Source organism: Scyliorhinus torazame, chromosome 14 (assembly GCF_047496885.1).
Source record: "Scyliorhinus torazame isolate Kashiwa2021f chromosome 14, sScyTor2.1, whole genome shotgun sequence".
In the NCBI taxonomy this organism is placed as follows: Eukaryota; Metazoa; Chordata; class Chondrichthyes; order Carcharhiniformes; family Scyliorhinidae; genus Scyliorhinus; species Scyliorhinus torazame.
Window position 1 is genome coordinate 20,250,181 of NC_092720.1, and position 24,348 is coordinate 20,274,528.

Here is a 24,348-nt window from a genome sequence, read left to right on the forward strand (position 1 = left end):
CACTCTGAGGGACAGAGTTCTTCCGCATCTCAGTCCTGAATGGCTTACCCCTTACTCTTCGGCTAGTTTTGGGCGTGCCCAACATCGGGAACATTCTTCCTGCATCTAGCCTGTCCAGTCCCAGCAGGATTTTATATGTTTCTATCCCCTTCACAATAAATTATAATACTCCATTAGTTTTCCCAATTACTTGCTGTACCTGGATACCAGCAGGAATTTCACATGAAAGAAAGGAGGCTTTGCCAGGGAAGCTGCTTCGACTGAGAGCCTTCTGCCTGGAGTACATCAAAACTACAATGTAGTAGGAAAGTCTCTTGCTGTTCCCTTACCTCAGAAAGTGACAGTGTTTCCCTTGATTCAAGTGTATAATTTATAAACAATGCCTTGAAGTGATGTGTTGGGTGCTCTGCTACACAGACGAACCAACACGGTTGCGAATGGTACAACTCAGTTTTATTACTAACATTTATTTACAGTGGTAAACTGGTTACTGAGGTTCGATCATAACCCTTGAATCTGTGGACCTATTCCTAATACTATCTTGTAGTGGCACTCAGCACATGGTGGATGTCTGAGTGGCTTGCTGTGAGCTCTGTGCCCTGAGCTGTCTCCTGCTGGAATGCTCACGAAGTGTCGTGTTCCCTGTTTTGTACTGTGTATGCTCTTGCCTGTGATTGGCTGTGGTGTTGTGTGTGTGTTGATTGGTCCGTTGATCTGTCCATCAGTATGTATGTATGTTTGTGCTATGATGTTTACCTAAATATCATGACATGAAGCAGTGAATGAATTGGACAACTGACTTTTGATTCAAAATTCAGTGTAGCAATCTTTGAGGCAAAACCTCTGGTTTATTGTTGCAACTTTGGTAGAACATTTAAAGTTGTGAAGCCTGTTGACTCCAGCTCTCTGTGACTTTCGCAGATGTCACACCGCCCCCCCAACCTCCTCCCCACACCCTCCTTGCCACCACCACCACCCCTCCCCACCACCACCATCACCCCTCCCCACTACCACCACCACCCCTCCCCACTACCACCACCACCGCCCCTCCCCACCACCACCACCACCCCTCCCCACCGCCACCACCACCCCTCCCACCACCACTACCACCCCTCCCCCCCACCACCACCACCACCCCTCCCCACCAACACCCCTCCCCCACCACCACCCCTCCCCGCCACCACCACCACCCCTCCCCACCACCACCACCACCCCTCCCCACCACCACCCCTCCCCCATCACCCCCACCACCCCTCCCCACCACCACCACCACCCCTCCCCACCGCCACCATCACCCCTCCCCACCGCCACCACCACCCCTCCCCACCACCCCTCCCCACCACCACCACTACCCCTCCCCACCACCACCACTACCCCTCCCCCACCACCACCACCACCCCTCCCCACCACCACCACTACCCCTCCCCACCACCACCACTACCCCTCCCCCACCACCACCACCACCCCTCCCCACTACCACCACCACCCCTCCCACTACCACCACCACCACCCCTCCCCCACCACCACCACCATCACCCCTCCCCACCACCTCCCCCCCTCGCCCCCCTCACCACCACCACCAGCCCCAACCTCCTCCCACCCCATGACTTTGCTGGTCGACGAAGAAACCAATTTTTAAATGGGGGACAAAAAGGTGTAAAACTGGCTGTCGGGCCTTGCAAAATCAAGACCTAAGCTAAAGTTAGGGCAACTTGCCTCTCCCAATCCTCACTGCTTTATCCACGGTGTCAGGTGGCCGCTTGACATGGCGCAAGAAGCCATTGCTCAGCGGTAGCTCTCCTGTCTTTGAGTTAGTCGTCCCAATATTGACACTTCAGAACACAGTCTAGGCTCCAGTACAAAACTGAGGGAGCGCTGCAGTATCACTGATGCCAACGTTCAGATACGGCATTAAATTGATGCCCCATCTGCCCTCTCAGGTGGGCATAAGTCCCACGGCACTATTTTGAAGATGAACAGGCCAATTCTCCCTGGTGTTCTGGCAAATATTTATCTGTCACTCAATGGCTGAAAGAAAATGATTTGCTCACGTGTCACATACCTGTTTCTGGCATCTTGCCTTGTGCTAATTGGCTGCCAGACTTTCTGCATTTTAACAGTGATGCCAATTCAGAAACACTTAGGTGGCACCAGCGTTTTGGGGTGTCTTGAGATGAAGGAGTATAAAAAAAGTGAAAATGCTTCCTTTGCAGTGTGCTCCAGGCCTCCATTGGTCCAGCTGCCCGAGATTCAGCAGATTTGTCTCTTAACAGATACTCAGGGCCTTCCTCTTTCCAGTCCCAATGAACTGGAGCCATCCTAAACGCTGCAGCCGACATGCTAACTCACAGCAAGACCCTCTCACCATCATCTGTGTGCTCGACGATCTACGATCAGGTGTAGGAGCAGAAGTAGGCCATTCGGCCCATTGACTCTGCTCCAGCATTCAATGAGATCATACTGCTCTGATAGGCTAATCTTCAACTCCACTTTCTCGCCTTGAATCTGTTATGTGTTGTAACCATGGCCCTCTGTACAATATGTCACATGATTACATGGCGACATTATTAGAGGCACTTGGGCGAGTTTTCCTCTCTTCCATTTTAGACTGTGAGCAAGCAACACCTCAGCAATAAACTCTGAAAACTGGATACGTAACCTGCGGTGTGGCAACCTGGTTATCTTTTGTTTACATGATCAAACCCCAAAACAAAACAATCCCATAACCCGTGATTCCCTTACTGATTCCCTTACTGGGGCAGCACGGTAGCATTGTGGATAGCACAATTGCTTCACAGCTCCAGGGTCCCAGGTTCGATTCCGGCTTGGGTCACTGTCTGTGCGGAGTCTGCACATCCTCCCCGTGTGTGCGTGGGTTTCCTCTGGGTGTTCCGGTTTCCTCCCACAGTCCAAAGATGTGCGGGTTAGGTGGATTGGCCATGATAAATTGCCCTAAGTGTCCAAAATTGCCCTTAGTGTTGGGTGGGGTTACTGGGTTATGGGGATAGGTTAGAGGTGTTGACCTTAGAACATAGAACATAGAACAATACAGCGCAGTACAGGCCCTTCGGCCCACGATGTTGCACCGAAACAAAAGCCATCTAACCTACACTATGCCATTATCATCCATATGTTTATCCAATAAACTTTTAAATGTCCTCAATGTTGGCGAGTTCACTACTGTAGCAGGTAGGGCATTCCACGGCCTCACTACTCTTTGCGTAAAGAACCTACCTCTGACCTCTGTCCTATATCTATTACCCCTCAGTTTAAAGTTATGTCCCCTCGTGCCAGCCATTTCCATCCGCGGGAGAAGGCTCTCACTGTCCACCCTATCCAACCCCCTGATCATTTTGTATGCCTCTATTAAGTCTCCTCTTAACCTTCTTCTCTCCAACGAAAACAACCTCAAGTCCATCAGCCTTTCCTCATACGATTTTCCCTCCATACCAGGCAACATCCTGGTAAATCTCCTCTGCACCCGCTCCAAAGCCTCCCCGTCCTTCCTATAATGCGGTGACCAGAACTGTACGCAATACTCCAAATGCGGCCATACCAGAGTTCTGTACAGCTGCAACATGACCTCCCGACTCCGGAACTCAATCCCTCTACCAATAAAGGCCAACACTCCATAGGCCTTCTTCACAACCCTATCAACCTGGGTGGCAACTTTCAGGGATCTATGTACATGGACACCTAGATCCCTCTGCTCATCCACACTTTCAAGAACTTTACCATTAGCCAAATATTCCGCATTCCTGTTATTCCTTCCAAAGTGAATCACCCCACACTTCTCTACATTAAACTCCATTTGCCGCCTCTCAGCCCAGCTCTGCAGCTTATCTATATCCCTCTGTAACCTGCTACATCCTTCCACACTATCGACAACACCACCGACTTTAGTATCGTCTGCAAATTTACTCACCCACCCTTCTGCGCCTTCCTCTAGGTCATTGATAAAAATGACAAACAGCAACGGCCCCAGAACAGATCCTTGTGGTACTCCACTTGTGACTGTACTCCATTCTGAACATTTCCCATCAACCACCACCCTCTGTCTTCTTTCAGCTAGCCAATTTCTGATCCACATCTCTAAATCACCCTCAATCCCCAGCCTCCGTATTTTCTGCAATAGCCTACCGTGGGGAACGTTATCAAACGCTTTGCTGAAATCCATATACACCACATCAACTGCTCTACCCTCATCTACCTGTTCAGTCACCTTCTCAAAGAACTCAATAAGGTTTGTGAGGCATGACCTACCCTTCACAAAGCCATGCTGACTATCCCTGATCATATTATTCCTATTTAGATGATTATAAATCTTGTCTCTTATAATCCCCTCCAAGACTTTACCCACTACAGACGTGAGGCTCACCGGTCTATAGTTGCCGGGGTTGTCTCTGCTCCCCTTTTTGAACAAAGGGACCACATTTGCTGTCCTTGGGTAGGGTGCTCTTTCCATGAGCCAGTGCAGACTCGATGGGCCGAATGGCCTCCTTCTGCACTGTAAATTCTATGATTCTATGATTATAAATCTGTCTCTGTCAACCTTGAACATACTTAATAACCCAACCTCCACAGCTGTCTGCGGTAAAGAATCCCACAGATTCACTATCCTCAGAGAAGAAATTCCTCCTCATTGCTTTCTTTTAAAAAAAATTTAGAGTACCCAATTCATTTTTCCAATTAAGGGGCAATTTAGAGTGGCCAATCCACCTACCCTGCACATCTTTGGGTTGTGGGGGCGAAACCCACGCAAACACGGGGAGAATGTGCAAACTCCACACGGGCAGTGACCCATAGCCGGGATCGAACCTGTGACCTCGGCGCCTTGAGGCTGCAGTGCTAACCCACTGTGCCACCGTGCTGCCCCCCTCATCGCTTTCTTAAATATGTGACCCCCTTACTCTGAGATTATGTCCTCGAGTCCTAAACACTCCGACAAGTGGGAAACATCCTCTTGGCTTCTACCTTGTCAAGCTCCCTGCGAATCATATACGTCTCAATAATGTCAGCTCTCATTCCTCCAAACTCCAGTGAGTACAGGCCTAATCTACTGAACCTCCCCTCATATGAAATTCTCTCCATACTGTTATGGGTCAGGGTTTAGAGAATCCCAAAATGTATCATGGAGTTCACCTGACCCACAACTTTTAATAGATTGTGGTATGGGGACACTACAGCTGTGGTAGAGCAGAAATGGACGAGTATTTTTTAAAACAAAACAATGTTTATTCTATGAACTCCAAGTTAACCTTTCTAAAACAAACAGTGAACATCTTAGCACCCATTAATTCAAATACACCCCACAAAGAATACAACACTAAGTAATCTGTATGCTGTTCTTTTAACGTCCAAAAGACTTAACAAACCTCTAAACAGAAGCACATCAGGCTTTACGTTCAATACTGAAATCATTTATAATTCTGAATTCACCAAATGATTAAGATAGTCTTTGGATGGCAGACTTCAGATGCAGCTCCCTGAAAAACATAGACACACCCAAGCTTTTCTCAAACTGAAACTAAAAACCAGAAGTAGAGCTCAGCTCCACCCACACTCTGACATCACTCCAGTAACATGAGCAGCTCCATTTCTTAAAGGTACATTTCTTAAACACCCATTTCTTAAAGGTACTCTCACATGACAATACCCGGGATTGTGAACCTTCTCTGGACTGCCGCCAACGCCAGTATATTGCTGCAAATTTGAAATTCTCATCCATGAATGTTTCAATTCTTCCATTGCTTCACCCCTCCCTATCTCTGTAATCTCACTCAGCCCTATTAACCTCGACGAACTCTGCATTTCTCCACATTTGGCCTTTTGCGCACCGCCAATTTATTTTGCCCCATTGCTGACAAGCCCTGCTGTCAGCTGCCAAAGCAACCCAGGCCTGAAATAAACTCCTCAAATCTTTTGCAGGGAATATACAGTGCAGGAACAGGCCATTCAGCCCAACCTGTCCTTCAGACTCTCGGAGAGTTCAAACAACCAGTTACTCTATTGTGACATGGAAATTATTCCATCCAACATTTTGCAGAAGCCGCTTGGATTCTTGCAAACAGTCGTTGAATTGGATTGGAGATAGAATACAGTTGCCGATGTCATGCAAGGTGACCTCTTGTGGAATGTTTCGTTCCACCAGTAGAACCTTGAGTGACATCACCGCGTTTTACAGGACCGACAATTGTAATGGCTTTGCCTTAATGCAAATATTCAGTTTCACAGCACCCCTTCACCTCACAGCTTTGCTAGTTACCCAGAGAGCCTCATCTATGTTGCTGAAGAAAGACATGCGCTGTCATAGTTCAGGAGACACAGCTGCCAATTTGTGCGCAGCAAGATCCCACAAATAGCAATGAGATAAATTATCAGATGATCTGTTTTAGTAATGTTGGCTGAAGGATACATATTGAACCACGACAACGGAGAGAACTCCCTGGCTTTTCTTTGTAAATAATGCCATGGGGTCTTTTGCAACTGCCTGCTGGGGAGGCCAAGGCTTTGCTGCTGCCTTCCCACAGGTGAGCCTAAAGGATGGGCCCTATATGAAGAGCAGGAAACTGGTATGTTGGCTAACGTTCCTACCTCAACCAGCATTGCCAAAAAAAAAGACATCTGTTTCTCCAGAAAAACCATACGATGTAATCAGAAACTCTTCCTGTTTAAAAGACTCTCTCAAGTTTAATGATTTTATAGAGGATTATGGCACAGTGCCATTCTTTAAAGAGGAGACATGGAGTCCAACTTGACTCTATGGTTATATAGGCCCATAATTTTGAGCAGGGAAAATGCTATCCTGCTAAGCCAAGAGGCCTTTTAAGCATCTCAGCCCAGCACAATAATAAACAGATGCGAAGACATTCAAAGTAATTAAAGGCAGCTCGTGAGAGAGTAAAATAATGAATGGACGTTCTTCACCATTGGGCTGGCTTCTTTTAAGAAGACAAAGAGGATTGATGAATGGTTATGTTACTGCAGAAGCTGAATTCCAAATTCGCTCTGAACTTAATTCCGAGACTGAGGTCACAAATATATAGGGTTTCTGGCTTGCTCCCAATGGGGAATGTGTGGTCAATGTTCAGGGCTCCCGGCTTCACAGAAAGCACAGTCTGCCTCCAACATTTAGCACAAGGCTCTTGCGCAGTACACTGAAGTCCCAATATGTTGGGTGCACACTGGCATGATCCAACTTGGACCTCTTGTTCACCGCCTGTTATGGCCAGGTACACCACTCGAGTGAGGTCGGAGACTATGTTATTCTCTAAGTCTGAATAAAGATTGTAGACTTCCAGTTAACACAAATACTTTATTCAGTGGGTTTGTTCTGTTTCCAGAGCTTAACTAGATGCAATACAGTCAAGAGGTATGACCAGAGAAGCTAAGGTAAACTGCCTATGCTGAGCTGTCTCTGTCTGCTGCTGCTCACTAGCCTTGTGCTTCTGAAAGAGGATCCTCCCTTGGGCTGGACCCTTTATACCCGTCTCTGATGCTGCCCTCTAGTGATGCTGTGGCTGTTACATCTGTCTGTAGTCCCTGGTGTATGTGCAGATGTAAGTACAGATCACTACATCCCCCCTTTTATTTGACATGTTTTCTAGACTGGCCTCAAGAAAACTACATAACAAGTGGTGAGAATATGCAAATCTGCACACTGTGAAAATGATAAAAGTAATACAGATACAATTAACTGTGTTGTGAGTCCATCGTGAGAAATGTCCGTATTTGTCTTGTGTGTGTGTTGAAGTGTTGTTACAAATCAAACTGGTCGGGTGCCTTACGGCTTCTGCTGGAGCGTCTTAACGGTGGTAGAATGGATGATGGTTTGATGTCATCAAGAGTACTGTCTGGCGTTGTGGGGCGAGGAACGTCCTGTGGACAAATGGACTCGGTCAAGTCCAGTGTGGGAAATACTGGCGTTGTAGGTCGAATCTCTAATAGATCCCGGCGGTTACGGCGAAAAAGTACTCCCGCAGACGATTTGACAATGTAGGACCGCGGTGCCTCCTGCCTGATCACCGTGGCTGACTCAGACCATCCGCCTTCTGGGTCCCTGATTCTGATGGTGTCACCTATTGTCAGTGGCTTGAGTGGGATCGCATGTTGATCGTAGTATAGTTATTGTTTGGAGCATAGTGCCCGCATGTCGTCGAGAACCGGTGCGTTGCCGGGGTCTCGGAATTGCTTTGCCGGTAGGGTTGTCCGGATGTCTCTGCCGAAGAACATTTGCGCTGGCGACAGTCCTGAGCTCAATGGGGTTGCTCGGTATGATAACAGAGCAAGGTTGATGTCGGAACGTGACTCGGCTGCTTTGCTGATGAGTCGTTTAATGATGTGGACACCTTTTTCCCTTGTTCCATTTGATTGTGGGTAGCGATTCTGTGTCGCACCATTGTCTGGCCTCAACTTTTTCCTGTGTTTGTGATATTGATGCTGTACGTCATCGTTTGTGAAAGCTGTTTTGCTCATTTGTTCTGGAGCAGATGTGAATTCATGAGATTCTTTATCATGCCATGGCAAGTTTGTAGTCTTGTCATTGTTTCGTAGTGTGCTGTGGCATTGTCCTTCACGTGCAGAGTTGTACCATGTTGTACAGGTCGTTGTTTCATTGTTGTTGTTTCTGTCATTTCTGTCTTTGTTGTTTTCGGTGTCGTTCTTGTTGTTGTTTCTGTCATTTCTGTCTTGGTTGTTTTCGTTGGCGTGCTTGTTGTTCTTTTTGTCACGCTTGTTGATTCTGTTTTCGTTGTTTTCACTTTTATTCTTGTTCTTTTTCTTGTCATGCTTGTTGTTTCTGGGATGCTTCTTGTTGCTCTTGTCGTTCTTGTTGCGCTGCAGGTTGTTTTTGTTGTTGCTGTTGTTGTTCTTGTTTCTGCTGTGCTTCTTGCGGTTTTTGTTGTTCTTGTTGCGCTCAATGAGTGTGCCATGTGGATGATTTGAGTCATTGTCACAGTTATTGGTGTCCGTGTCCTTTGTGGTATCTGCTACATTGAGCGTATCTTCTTGAGAATTGTGAGAATGATCTGATGTTGCATTGATGTTGGTGACATCAGTCATTTGTGGTGGATTCGATTCCTCTTCTTTGCTTCCTTGGTGCTCCTCTTCTAGAGTCATTTCTGGTTCATTTGAATCATCATTGATTTCTTGGTGCTCCTCTTTTGGAGTCATTTCAGGTTCATTTGAATCATCTGTGATCTCTTTGTGCTCCTTCTCTGGAGTCAAAATCTTCAGGATTTCTATTGACATGGTATCTCTGGACTCATGGGTGGCCGTCCTCTGATTATTGAGTGCTTCTGTGCAGACGAGCTGAGATATGTCAGTCTCGCGCTGTGATCCTGCTCATCCTGTATGGGAATTATGATTTCTTTGTCACTTGCCTCACATACAGTGGGTAGACATTCAGTGTCTTCTTCTGGTGGCTCAAATAAACTTGATAGATCTTCATGGTCATGTACATGCATGGCGTTCGCTATGGAGTGTTTGCTTTCTTCCATTTTTGAGTCTGTCACCGAGCTGTCTGTGGAGGCTTGCGTCGCTCTCTTTGGGGAGGCTTGTGTCGTTCTCTTTGTGGAGTCTTTCATCGCTCTCTCTGTGGAGTCCTTCACCGCTCCCTCTGTGGAGTCTGTCATCGCTCTCTTTGTGGAGTCGTGCAGTGTTCTCGCTGTAGAGTCGTTCTGTGCTCTCTGTGTGGCGTCGTCTTCGTCTTGGGTATTGCTGTCATCCAATGTACCGACAGATCACTACAGAGACCACAGAGACCAAAGAAGCTTCCTCTCCCTCTATCTCCCTTGTATATGATGGTCCATATACTCCCTAGTTCCTGATTTCTGTAAATGGGCCGTTTCAGCTGCTCAGCCGTGCCTCCCCATTCCATCACACGACTGAATCACACCCTTAAAAAAGACGGACCATCAGTCTGTTGTGACCTCAGTTATTCCAGCTTTTCTCCTTCAACACTTTCGGCCACCATTCCACCAAGAAAATTGGGAGTTAAAATGTTGGTCGGTTCAAAGCTGAATGGAATGCCATTCTACGAGCCAGATCATTTGGAAGGGAAATCAGGAAGCATTATCCCTTCAGGAAGGATGGTAGAAATCTGGAATTCTCAGTCCCCAAAATGTCTGTGAAAGCCGGAGGACAATTGCAACCTTTGAGACTGAAATTTGTCTCAGGTCAAGAGATATGTTGCTAAGGTGGCTGAAGGGAGTTAAGGTCCAGATCAGCCATGTTGTAAAGGTTAGGGACAGGCTTGAGAGGTTTAATGACCCTCTCCTGTTGTTAATATACTTGAATTCCCCAGCTATCTATCACCACTGCTAAAACACAGAGCAGGTCAAAGACCAGGAATCCTGTGGTGAGTCACTCACCTCCTGACCCCCGCCCCCAAGCCTGGTCTGTCCACAAGGCACAGTCAGGGGTCAATGGGATACTCTTCACTTGCCTGGATGAGCGCAGCTCCAAAAACACTCAGGATGCTTGATGCCATCCAAGACAAAGCAGCCCCGCTTGATTGCTCCCCGCCCACAAACATTCACTCCCTCCACCGCCGACGAACAGTAGCAGCCGTGCGTGCCATCTGCAAGATGCACTGTGGGAACTCGCCACGGTTCCTCAGACAGCACCTTCCAAACCCACAACTACTACCACCCAGATGGACAAGAGAAGCAGACACCTGGGAACGCCACCACCTGGAGGTTCCCCTTCAAGCCACTCACTTTCCTGACTTGGAAATATGTTGACGTTCCTTCACTGTTGCTGGGTATAAATCCTGGAATTTGCTCCCCGACAGCACATTGGCTGCACCTACACCTCAGGAACTGCAGCGGTTCAAGAAGGCATCTTACCACCACCTTCTGAAGAGCAACTAGAGATGGGCAATAAATGCTGGCCTACCCAGCAACGCCCGCATCCTGCAAATTAATTTTTTAGAAAATTACTCCAAGGGCTGCAGCGGCAACAAGCAGAAGGCTAATTGTAGTGTAAATAATAATAATCTTTATTAGTGTCATAAGTAGACTTACATTAACACTGCAATGTTGTTACGGAGCATTGATGGCAAAATCCCCTAGTGGCCACACTCCGGCGCCTGTTCAGGTACACAGGGAGAATTCAGAATGTCCAATTCACCAAACAGCACGGGCGGGATTCGCCCAGCCCTGCGGGATTCGCCCAGCCCTGCGCCCGGCAGGAGAATCCCCGCAACCGCGCACCAGCGCCACTGCGCATGTCCTCGTTGACGCCGGCGCCACTGCGCATGCGCGGATCCCGCGGCGCACAGTTCGCGCCGGGATGGGAGGCTGGAGTGGTGTGAACCGCTCCAGCGCCGCGCTGGCCCCCTGTAGGGGCCAGAATCGGTACTCCCAGCGGCCCGTTTACGCCGTCGTGAAACGCGATAGAAATGTTATGGTAATGAATGACATAGACCTTGATGTAACACTGACATCAGTCGTCATGTACCTGACACTGTCGAGAGAGCAGTCTGTACTCATGAGAGCTATACCTACTCTGTAATAATGGGATAATAAAGCGTTTTGAAAGATCTACCTGAGTTAGGCTATAGTCTCTGGAGATAGGATAGGCCCCGCCGTCAGAAAATGAGACAGCTTAACGCCACCTTCTCAAGGCAGCCAACAGTTGGGTCATCGCTGCAGCCTTTGCAGTGCATCAGCAATCCTGGGCAAATGAGGGGTAGTCAGCCACCAGCCATTACAAAACACGGTTCTTACAAACCCTGCACTTACGTTTCTCACTGCGTGGGCAACACCAATGCTCTGCGGTTAAGTGACAGTCAGGACACACACATCTGTCAGCTTTCCGGGTTGCTGCGAAACATCTGCTTCTGATCTGTGTTGGATGTTTACAGCGTTCACTTGAATGCACGCCAGCAAACCTTCAGCAGTAACAGTCTTCCCTTCAATGTGTTCGGCTATTTAAAACTAAAGTGACAAAAGGCCCCTTTAACCTCCCTTTTCCCAGCAATATCTTACCTTCTCTTGGTGAGGTCAAGACTTCCAGAAACTTATCAGCTGGTAAAACATTCCCCCAAATTCCCTCAACTCAGAGGAGCGCTGTGTGCTAAACCCGGGGTGTACGCTTCTTATTCTGCAGATAGCAGTAATTGAGAAATACTTCTGGGAAAGCCAAGCTCCAATGATCCTGGTGAGTGGAGATAAACAAACATTGCCCTGTTTAACCCTTTCTTCTGCGGTATCATGGATAGTGCGACTGATTGAAAAGGTTGAATTCAGCATTCCTCGAAAGTTCAGGAAGTGAATAGCTGAGCCGTACGTTCGGCACAACCTTCCACGGGAGGGAGATGATGCCGTAGTGGTAATGTCACTGGGCTCAATCCAGAGGCCCGGGCCACTGGTCTAGGGGCACAGGTTCAAATACCATCACGGCAGCTGGTGAGATTTTAATTCAATTAATAAATCCGGAGTATGAAGCTAGTCTCATTAAGGGTGACCACGGGCAGCACGGTGGCGCAGTGGTTAGTGCTGCTGCCTCACGGCGCCAAGGTCCCAGGTTCGATTCCGGCTCTGGGTCACTGTCCGTGTGGAGTTTGCACATTCTCCCCGTGTCTGCGTGGGTTTCGCCCCCACAACCCAAAGATGTGCAGGGCAGGTAGATTGGCCACGCTAAATTGCCCCTTAATTGGAAAAATGAGTTGGGTACGCTAAATTTATTTATTTTTTAAATTGAGGGTGACCATGACAACTATCATCAATTGTCGTAAAAAATAATTTGGTTCATTAATGTTCTTCAGGGAACGGAATCTGCCTTCCTAACCTGGTCTGGCCTACATGTCACTGCTGACACACAGCAATGTGGTTGACCCTTAACTGTCCCTCTGAAATAGCTGAGCAAGCCAATCTGTTCAAGGGCAATTAAGAATAGGAAATAATGGTGACGTTGTCAACGATGCCCACATCCTGCGCAGGAACAAAGAAAAAATATTTGTGTTTGTCCAATTCTCGTCTCCTGTGCCTAGCTGCCCAGGTCCGAAGCTCTGGAATTCCTTTCCTAAGTTTCTCCGCATCTCTCCCTTCCTTTCGGAAGCTCCTTAAAACTTTTGGTCACATTCCCCCACAGCTCTTTGAGAGGCCCGCTGTCACATTTTGTCTGGTAATGCTCCTGTGAAGACCCATGATGCTGCTATCCTGTGCACAGCAAGCAAGACTTTGGTCAATCTTTATGTTTGTCGCAATAGAACCAAAAACAAGCGAGCTAATACACTTGAGAAGACGAGGGGAATGAAAGGTGAAGGGCTGGGAAGGCGAGAAAGTGGGAAGGCGCGCGGGTGGGAAGGCTTGACAGCGGCAAGACAAGAGAGGGTGCTAGGCACGAGAGGGGGCAAGACACAAGAGGGGAAAGTTAATGAGAGAAAGGGGAGAAGGGAGAATGGGCGAGGAAAGGCCAACTCGGGACAGCTTCGCACTGCTGCCTCATGGCGCCGAGGTCCCAGGTTCGATCCCGGCTCTGGGTCACTGTCCATGTGGAGTTTGCACATTCTCCCCGTGTTTGCGTGGGTTTTGCCCCCACAACCCAAAGATGCGCAGGGTAGGTGGATTGGACACGCTAAATTGCCCCTTAATTGGAAAAAATGAATTGAGTACTCGAAATTTATTTTTTTTAAAAAGGAAATGCCAACTCACCTTTTCTTCTTTGTGACGATAAGGACATCGTTGAACAGGAAGAAATACACTTGTTGCTTTGACATGCGTTTGGAAAATATCCCTGTGTCCTCGACGAATTCCAGCAGCTCACCTCGCTTGGACAGCCATCGAGAGGAAGAGACTAGCGGAAATGGCTGGGAAGAGAAAATGGCAGATTGTCAGGTCGGGCAGGGAAACTATAAAGACAAGTCGTGGCTCCCGATAATTGATAGCCACCTTGTCTAAAAATAGAATATATCGCTAAGCATAACGTGGTCAGAATCTCCACTAAACTGGATGACAGGATTTAGCAGGAGCACCTTTAAAGTGTCTCTTGGCAATTTAATTACTGTGAGGTCCGTGCGATTCCGTCTGGAGCAGAGCAATTCATGGTCTGTTCAGACCACCAATCTTCGGGAGAGTTGATTCTTTTGGGTCTGAAATAATTGACTCTGGGAACACTCATGAAGACTGTTTTTCACAAAAGCAAACCACACCCACCATCGAGAAGGACAAGAGCAGCAGGCACATGGGAACACCAATACCTGGAGGTTCGCCTCCAAGTCACACAACACCCTGACTTGGAAGAATATCATTGTTCCTTCACTGACCCTGGGCCAAATTCCTGGAACTCCCTCCCTAACACCACTGTGGGTGTACCTACGCCACAGGCAGCTCAAGCAGGCGGCTCACCACCACCTTCACAAGGGCAATTAGGGATGGGCAACAAATGCCAGTGAATCCCACATCCCGTCAATGAATAAAATAAAAGCCTCCAGCAGTTTGCCACTTAACACCGGACTATTGCAACGACAAATCTGTCTCCCCCATGCATCAATCCAATTAAGCTCGGCAGTAAGATGTAGACCTCGTCATTAACGAAGGACAGGGATAACACAATGAAGAATAGATTCTTTCCGCCTGCAGACTGACATGCAAATAAACCATAAGACCATAAGACATAGGAGCAGAATTAGGCCACTCGGCCCATCGAGTCTGATCCGCCATTCAATCATGGATATTTTCTCATCCCCATTCTCCTGCCTTCTCCCCATAACCCCTGAAGCCCTTGAAACACCCTGCATGCCTCTGTCTCATGGTTAATTAGTAAAACAGCTTTTTATAAAAATTAACTCTTGAGGCATGCGAGTGTCACCAGCAAGACAAATACTTATTATTGAGTTCTAGTTGATCTTGGGAAGGTGGTGTTGAGCGCCCTACTTTGAACCAGAGCCATCTGTTCAACAAAGCTAACTCCCACAGTGCTGTTAGGGAGTTCCAGGATTTTGACCCAGTGACTGTGAAGGAACAATGATATTTTTCCAAGTCAAGAGGCGAGTGTCCTGGAGGGGAACTTGCAGGCGGTGGTATTCCCAGGTCTTTGCTGCCCTTGTCCACTAGATGGTGGAGGGTGGTGGAAGTCTTATTTCGACAATTGTTAAAAACAGCTTTGTTTTAACCTGACAACAAAGTATTGTTATTTGCATTATTAAAACCACCAACACGTTTGCTGGGACCTTATTCCATTCAGATTCAATCACAGTTTGGGGGGAATTTTAACATTCCCTTGGCCTTCAAGTGGTAGCATGGGATTTTAAATTTTTTTCCCTCTGAGGGCAGACGGGACCAAGGTGTAATAGCTAACATCAGAGTCACCTCTGACAGTGCTTCCTAAATGGGGTGGGGATGGATTCCATGCCCTCATCTTTCCGAGCTCTGCCAATGAATGAAGGCAACATTATCAGTGCAGGATGAAATGTATGATTGCGTGCCTGAATCGGCTTTTTCTGTCTTGCACAGTCTTATGTTCTCATTTGCTTCATTGGTCGAGGGAAAATCGGGGATTTTCCGGAGCTTTTCCAGAAAGTGGCCGCAGTTTGGTTTTTCCAAAGTTGCCATTATTATAGTTCGGGAAAAGTTGAGAAATCTTTATAAAAGCAAATTACTGCGGATGCTGGAATCTGAAACGAAAGAGAAAATGCTGGAAAATCTCAGCAGGTCTGGCAGCATCTGGAGGGAGAGAAAAGAGCTCACGTTTCGAGTCCGATGACTCTTTGTCAAAGCTAACAGACAGAGAAAGTGGGAAATATTTATACTGTGGAGTGAGAATGAAAGATGAGACATAGCCACAGAAACCCAGGGAAACCGGGTGCTAAATGGCCGCAGAAACCAAGGGGAAAGAGTGCTAATGGCAGTCCCCAGAGAGGACAAAAGATGTGAAAGGACAAACAACAGAGAAACTAACATCAGAAGATGAACTGTAGATGTGGGGGGAGAGGACGCAAAGAGGAGAAAGGTTAAGGAAAGGTGGATAAGATTCGGGGTGGGGTTTAAATACATGTTCAGAAAGAAAGAAGTGGTAAAAGACAGTTAAAATGAAATGGGGTGAAAACAAATGGGTGGAGGTGGGGTAGAGCTGATCATCTGAAGTTGTTGAATTCGATGTTGAGACCGGAAGGCTGTAGCGTGCCTAACCGGAAGGTGAGATGTTGTTCCTCCAGTTTGCGTTGAGCTTGACTGGAACGTTGAGGTACTAACCCTGCTGCAAAAAGCCACGTCCAGTATCATATTTCCTTCTGTAACATGTGTTGTCAAATTTAAGTCAGGCTAATGCATGAAGAGACAAAGGATGAAGAACAGGCTCCCTTTGAACAAACGTTTTTCAAATCAGTCTTTGGGCCGATGTCAAGAATGCTACCATTTCAATTGAAGTTGTTTACACCAGCAGTGAATTTGAACTTGTTGTCCTTTTCTTTTCCACCAGATTGTCAGTAAGCCATACTCTTCAGCCAGTGAAAACCTCGGACCCAGTGACATTTTGATGTGGCAAATGAAATGTAGAAATGCCTCATTGTGTGAACACAGTAAGAAGTCTTACAACACCAGGTTAAAGTCCAACAGGTTTGTTTTAAACACTCGCTTTCGGAGTACTGCTCCTTCCTCAGGTGAATGAAGAGGTTCATACCTCTTCATTCACCTGAGGAAGGAGCAGTGCTCCGAAAGCTAGTGTTTGAAACAAACCTGTTGGACTTTAACCTGGTGTTGCAAGACTTATTACTGTGCTCACCCCAGTCCAACGCCAGCACCTCCACATCATTGTGTGAACAGCAGGGTCAATTTGCACTTGACCGAGAAGATCTCACAAGTCAATAGCGACTGGAAGGAACCTGGTGATGCATCCCTCTCCCCGTTTTAGCCCAATGAACAAATGGCCCAGGAAACTTTGGGCTCCAATCTCAAGTTAGGAGTGTTTCTGTCAGCTCAGGCGATGATGCAGCTTAAACTGAAGCAACGGAGAGGAAATGTCATCTTGGAGGTGAAAAAAGTGAGAAAATCGATGAACAATGTGGACAATGACAGGAAGCATTAGACAAGAAAAAAATATAAACAGGCAGAGGTTTTATAAATTGCCACATTCTAGCAAAGAACGCCGAGATATGGAAGTGGGTATCAGAAGCTCTAGCACTGAGGAGTGGAATGGCACATGTGTGTGTGTGTCTGTGAGCGAATGTGTGTGTGTGTATGCATCTGTGTGTATGCATGTGTGCGCCCATGTGTGTGTATGTGCCCATGTGTGTGTGCATGTTTGTGCCCAGGTGCGTGTGTGTGTATCTCCATATGTTTGTGTCTGTAATACATGTGTGTGTGCGTGCATGTGTACATGCATGTGCGAGTATTTGAGTGTGCCCATGAGTGAGTGTATGTTTATGCGTGTGCATGTATGTTTGATTTGATTTAATTTTTATTGTCACATAATAATAATTTTTATTGCCACATGTATGCGTACATTAACACTGCAACAAAGTTACTGTGAAAAGTCGCTTGTTGCCATATACCGCTGCCGCCTGTTCGGATACACCTAGGGAGATTTCAGAATGCCCAATTCACCTCACGGCACATCTTTGGGGATTTGTGGGAGAAAGCCGGAGCACCCAGAGGAAATCCACTCAGACACAGGGAGAACGTGCGGACTCCGCAGGCAGTGACCTAAGCCAGGAATCGAAGCTGGGATCCTGGAGCTGTAAAGCTACCCACTGTGTTACCCTACTGCCCATGTACCAAAGTACAATGAAAAGTATTTTTCTGTGGCCAAGGAAATGTACACAGTACATACACAGTTGACAAAAATGAATAGTAGATAGTTACAGTGAATGCGAAAAAGCACACAATACATTGACAAATAAGTAATTAGCTGCAGTATGGAACAAGGGCCAAACAAAGCAAATACAAGAGGAAGAGCAGCATAGGGCATCGTGAATAGTGTTCTTACGGGGAACAGATCAGTCCGAGGGGGAGTCGTTGAGGAGTCTTGTAGCTGTGGGGAAGAAGCTGTTCCTATGTCTGGATATGCGGGTCTTCAGACTTCTCTACCTTCTGCCTGATGGAAGGGTCTGGAAGGAGACAACGCCTGGGTGGGAGGGGTCTCTGACAATGCGATCTGCCTTCCCGAAGTTGCGGGAGGTGTAGGCAGAATCAATGTGGGGTGGCAAGCTTGTGTGATGCATTGGGCTGAGTTCACCACGCTCTGCAGTTTCTTGCGATCTTGTTGCCGAACAGCTGCCACACCAAGCTGAGATGCAGCCGGATAGAGTGCTCTCTACTTCGCTTCTGAAGTCGATGATCAGTTCCTTGGTTTTGCTGATATTTAGAGAGAGGTTGTTTTCAGTACACCATGCAACCAAGTGATTTATCTCCCTTCTGTAGTCTGACTCGTCGTTGTTTGAGATACGACCCACCACAGTCGTATCATCCGCAAACTATACATTGATTTTGGAGTTAAATCTTGCCAAACAGTCATGTGTGTACAGGGAGTACAGTAGAATACTGAACACACATCCTTGCAGGGCCTCGGTGTTGAGGACTATTGTGGAGGAGGTGCTGTTGCCTATCCTGACAGATTGCGGTCTGTTGGTGAGGAAGTCCAGGATCCAGCTGCACAGGGAGGGGTCAAGTCCCAGATTGCAGAGTTTGGTTATTAGTCTTGTCGGGATAATGGTGTTGAAGGCGGAGCTGTAGTCTGACGTAGGTGTTCTTGGTGTCGAGGTGTTCGAGTGTTGATTGCAGAGCCAGGGAGATAGCGTCTGCTGTGGACCGGTTGCGGTGATAGGCAAACCGCAGTGGATCGAGACCGGGGGCAGTGATCCGTCTCATGACTAGCAGCTCAAAGCATTTCATGATAACAGACGTCAGGGTCACTGTAGGTAGTTATTGAGGCAGGCTACCTTGTTCTTCTTTTGCACTGGTATTATGGTGGTCTTCTTGAAGGAGGTGGAACCTCGGAGCGGAGAAGTGAGGTGTTGAAGATGTTTGCAAATACACTCGCCAGCTGGTCTGCGCAGGATCTGAGTGCTCGCCCAGCGACTCAGTCAGGGCCTGTCACTTTCCGTGGGTTCACTTTCAAGAAGGCAGAATGTGTGTGTGCGTATGTGTGCGTGCATTTGTGTGTACATGTGTGTGCATGCATGTGTGAGTGTGCACATATGTGTGTCTACACTTCTCCACATAAAAAATGATGTGGGCTGTAGACTGTCCCTGTTTGAGTTACAGGGTTATTAAGGTGTTGCCTGCATCAGAGAATTTCTGACTTGCGAGATTTCCCCCAAAAGGATATGCAAAAAAAAGTTTAAAAAGGAAAATTAAAAATAATATCAAAATTGTTCTCGCAAAAAAAACTGTTGAAAATCCACCAGTACCAGATCACAGAATCTAGCCTCCCTCTCATTTGTTCTGATCATGTGCATCTTGGCCCTAGCATTGCAATTTATAATTTAAATATGAACACACGAATTAGGAGAAGGAGGAGGCCCTCGAGTCTGCTCCGTTATTTAACGAGGTCATGGCTGATCTGATTGTTACCTCAACCCCAGATTCCTGCCGACCCCCAATAACCTTTCACCCCCCCCCCCCTTGCTCATCAAGAATCTATCCAGCTGCTCTGCGTGAAACATATCGAAAGATTCGACTTCCACCAGCTTTTGAGGAAAAGAGTTCCAAAATCAGATGATCCAAAAGTAATTCTGCTCATCTCTGCCTCTGGTTGTTGCGGTCGGGATATCACTGCACAAGTTCACCAGGGTAGTGTCCTAGGCCTAACCATCTTCAGTTGCGTTGGCAGTGACCTTCCTTCCAACATAAGGTCAGATGCGGGGATGTTCGCTGATGACTGCACAATGTTCAGCACCATTCTCCTCAGATACTGAAGTAGTCTACATGCAAATGCAGCAAAGACTGGACAATATCCAGGTTTGGGCTGACAAGTGGCAAGTTACATTCGCGCCACGCAAGTGCCAGACAATGACCATCTGAAATAAGGGAGAATCAAACCTCACCTCTTGACATTCAATGGCATTACCATCATTGAATTCCCGACTATCAACATCCTGAGGTTACCATTGATCAGAAACTGAACTGGGCTAGCCACATTAATACTGTGGCTACCAGGGAAGGTCAAAGGCGAGGAATGCTGTGGTGAGTAACTCACCACCTGACCCCCCAAAGTCTGTCATCATAGAGTTAGCATAGAATTTACAGTGCAGAATGAGGCCATTCAGCCCATCGAGTCTGCACCGGCTCTTGGAAAGAGCACGCTACCCAAGGTAAACACCTCCACCCTATCCCCATAACCCAGTAACCCCACCCAACACTAAGGGCAATTTTGGACACTAAGGGCAATTTAGCATGGCCAATCCACCTAACCTGCACATCTTTGGACTGTGGGAGGAAACCAGAGCACCCGGAGGAAACCCACGCACACACGGGGAGAACGTGCAGACTCCGCACAGACAGTGACCCAAGCCGGAATCGAACCTGGGACCCTGGAGTTGTGAAGCAATTGTGCTATCCACAATGCTACCGTGCTGCCCTACACGGCAACCATCTACAAGGCACAAGTCAGGAGTGTAATGGAATACTCTCCACTTGCCTAGATGAGTGCAGCTCCAACAACATTCAAGAAGCTTGAGACTATCCAGGACAGACTAGCTCGCTTGACTGGCACCCCTTCCACAAACATTAATTCCCTCCACCAACGACGCACAGTGGTAGCTGGGTGTACCATCTACAAGATGCACTGCAGGAACTCACCAAGGCAGCATCTCCCAAACCCACGACCACTACCATCTAGAAGGACAAGAGCAGCAGAGACCTGGGAATACCACCATCTGGAGGCTCCCCTCCAGGTCACTCTCCATCCTGACTTGGAAATACATCGCCGTTCCTTCACTGTGGCTGGGTCAAATTCCTGGAACTCCCTCCCTCATAGCACATAGCCTCATAGGTGAACCTACACCACATGGACTGCAGCAGTTCAAGAAGGCAGCTCACCACCACCTTGTCAAGGACAATTAGGGATGAGCATCAAATGCTGGCCCAGCCATCGAAGCCCACATTCTGTAATAAATGATTTTTTTGAAAAATGAGCGACCCTTTTAAACAGTGATTCCTGGCACTACATTCTCGGACAAGAGGAAAGATCCTTTCCACATCTACCCTGTCACTACCCCTCAGGATTTTAAATGTTTCGATCAAGTTAAACTGTAGTGGATACAAACCTCTCCAACCTTTCCTCATAAGACAACCCGCCCATTCCTGGTATTAGTCGAGGAAACCTGGATCAGATCAAAAAGGTTCTCGGACTAAACATTTGCTTTCGACTATTCAACCCGTAAGCCTCATTGACCGAATTTAACCCGGCAATCACAGGTCGTCATTTCATCAAAAGTATGTTCCTGTTGAGCACATCTGACTAAACAGCAAACTAAACAAATGGGCTGCAGACAATACCAAGGTTTCAGGCGAATTGGCAACTTTAATCTGCAGCTTTAACTTCAATAAGGTAGGTAAGACTTGTCTGAATGTAGCACCCCTCATAATGTCAGGACACCCCAAAGCACTTTATAGTCAATGGAAGACCTCCCTTTTGCACTGGTTGCCTGAGAGCTGAATGGTCAAGACCTTGGAGAGCAAGGAAGCTGGATTCTCTGTCGGCAGGATCCTCCGCTTCGCCGGCAGTGCACTCTCATCCGCGGATTTCCCGACACGGGTGGGTGCCCACAATGGGAAACCCCATTGGCCGGCTGCTGGGACGGAGAATCCCGCTCCTGGTCTCCCGATCCGGTTGACGCGGCTCTGGGACCGACGGTCCTGCGGTGGCTCTGGAATCATGAAGGGAGCAGAAGGCCAGCTCAGGGTGGGTGGGTGAATCGCGAGGCTGTTTCCTGGGGGGCATTGCTGTGCCAGTGGGGTTGCCGGCAAGTGAGAGCTCGGGGATTGCCATCTGCTCAGGAACAATCCAGCCCCGTGCATCCCAATTCAAAAATGTATTTCTCTTCGGTGGAGTAACTATTATCATCTCAAAACGTGAGATATTCCAGATGTGGCAGCTAAATAACAGACAGGTGAGGACCCTCTGTCCAGCAATCCAACAAATACAAGGCCTTGTTTATCACTAATGTGTATAATGAAATATATGTTTATTAATGGCTTACATTAACACTGCAATGAGGTTACTGTGAAAATCCCCTAGTTGCCACACACCGGCGCTTTTCAGGTACACAGAGGGAGAATTCAGGATGTCCAAATTATCTAACAGTACATCTTTCGGGACTTGTGGGGCGTCATTCTCCGTCATTCCCCAGCGGGTCGGAGAATGGCCGTTGGCTGCCGTGAATCCCACCCCCGCCGGTTGCCGAAGTCTCCGGTACCGGAGATTGGGCGGGGGCGGGAATCGGGCTGCGCCAGTTGGCGGGCCCCCCCCGCTCAATTCTCCGGCCCGGAAGGGCCGAAGTCCCGCCGGGAAATTGCCTGTCCCGCCGGCGTAAATTAAAGTAGGTATTTACCGGCGGGACAAGGCGGCGTGGGCGGGCTCCGGGGTCCTGGGGGGGGGCGCGGGGCGATCTGGCCCCGGGGGGGGCCCCCACGGTGGCCTGGCCCGCGATCGGGGCCCACCGATCCGCGGGCGGGCCTGTGCCGTGGGGGCACTCTTTCCCTTCCGCCTCCGCAACGGCCTCCACCATGGCGGAGGCGGAAGAGACTCTCCCCACTGCGCATGCGCGGGAAACTGTCAGCGGCCGCTGACACTCCCGCGCATGCGCCGCCCGGGGATGTCATTTCCGCGCCAGCTGGCGAGGCAACAAACGCCGTTTCCGCCAGCTGGCGGGGCGGAAATCCCTCCGGCGTCGGCCTAGCCCCTCAATGTCGGGGCTCGGCCCCCAAAGATGCGGAGCATTCCGCACCTTTGGGGCGGCGCGATGCCCGTCTGATTGGCGCCGTTTTGGACACCAGTCGGCGGACATCGCGCCGTTGGGGGAGAATTTCGCCCGTGGTGAGGAAACCAGAGCACCCGGAGGAAACCCACGCAGACACGGGGAGAACGTGCAGACTCCGCACAGACAGTGACCAAAGCCGGGAATCGAACCTGGGACCCTGGTGCTGTGAAGCAACAGTGCTAGCCATCCTATTCATGTGTGAGGGCGACACGGTGGCGCAGTGGTTAGCACTTCTGTACCGCGGCACCAAGAACCCGGGTTCGATCCCGGCCCCGGGTCACTGTCCGTGTGGAGTTTGCACATTCTTCCCGTGTCTGCATGGGTCTCACCCCCACAACCCAGAAGCGAGACAGAAGTGCTAACCACTGCGCCGCTGTGCTGCCCGAGAGTACCTTACCTAGGCCCACTCCCTCACCGTATCCTTGTAACCTTTGGACCCCCTAGCATAGCCAATCCACCTGGGAACACCCGGAGGAAACCCACGCAGACACGGGGAGAAAATGCAAACTCCACACAGGGAGTCACCCAAGTCCAGAATTGAACCTGGGTCCCTGCCGCTGTGAGGAAAGTAGTGCTAACCACTGTACCAACAAGCCGCTCCTTCAAGACAAAGCCAGTGACAGTTTCAGGGCTGTATAGAGATGCTCGTTGTAACTAAGCAGGCAAGAGAAGCAGAATTGTGGTGCAGCCCTAGTTGCCTGAGCAAAGAAAACCCTAGATTTCACAGCCCTTCTCACCAGGCCAGGAGTGGGGAAGGGTTTGGCTGTGAAACCGCATATCTCATGATCAATTTGCACGATTCCGCATGTCTTCTTGTACCGGGGAAAATGCAGGTCCGTTGATCCCAATTTGCCATCCATTACGGGAAAAAAATAACGGCTATCTGCATGATTCCTGACACGCGCGGTAAAGTCAGAAAATTACCTCTCGGAATCTCAGGGGCCAGGATTGCCTCGCGTTTGACACTCACCAGCCCTCAACAACAACCTGCATTTATACAGCAGCTTGAACATAGAAAAATGTTCCCAGGCATGTCACAACTGAACGACTTGACAGTTCCCCTCATGACCACAAGATGGAGCACCAGCTGAATTGGTGATGAACTGTACTTCCAGCAAAACGTCAGCCTGAAATGTTTAGCTCGGTGGACAAGGGAGGTCTTGTGGTGAACTGGATAGCATCCCTAACTCTGGGCCAGAAGGTCTGGGTTCAAATCCCACGTCAAGACTTGATGGTCATGGAAGGTGAATTTATAATACGGCCAAAGAATTTAATTATCAACCTGTAAATCCTCCCGGTGCGAGCAGGAGTACTCACTGGTCAGTCATGCTGCAGAAGGCAACAGAAAACCACTGCAGTGATTTGCCAAGCAGAATCATGCACCGATCCAATGGTCAACAACTTTTAGTGCATGGTACCTGAAG

General features: G+C 48.5%; 1 protein-coding gene across 2 annotated transcripts in view; it reads right to left on the reverse strand.

The window, feature by feature from the left end:
- The window catches only part of LOC140389567 (rho guanine nucleotide exchange factor 26-like), a 274,737-nt gene that overhangs the window by 55,795 nt on the left and 194,594 nt on the right, over positions 1 to 24,348 (reverse strand). For both annotated transcript variants that reach the window (XM_072473800.1, XM_072473799.1), the window contains exon 11: positions 13,659 to 13,813. In XM_072473800.1, coding sequence (XP_072329901.1) covers positions 13,659 to 13,813 — 155 coding nt within the window. The remainder of the gene's footprint in view (positions 1 to 13,658; positions 13,814 to 24,348) is intronic.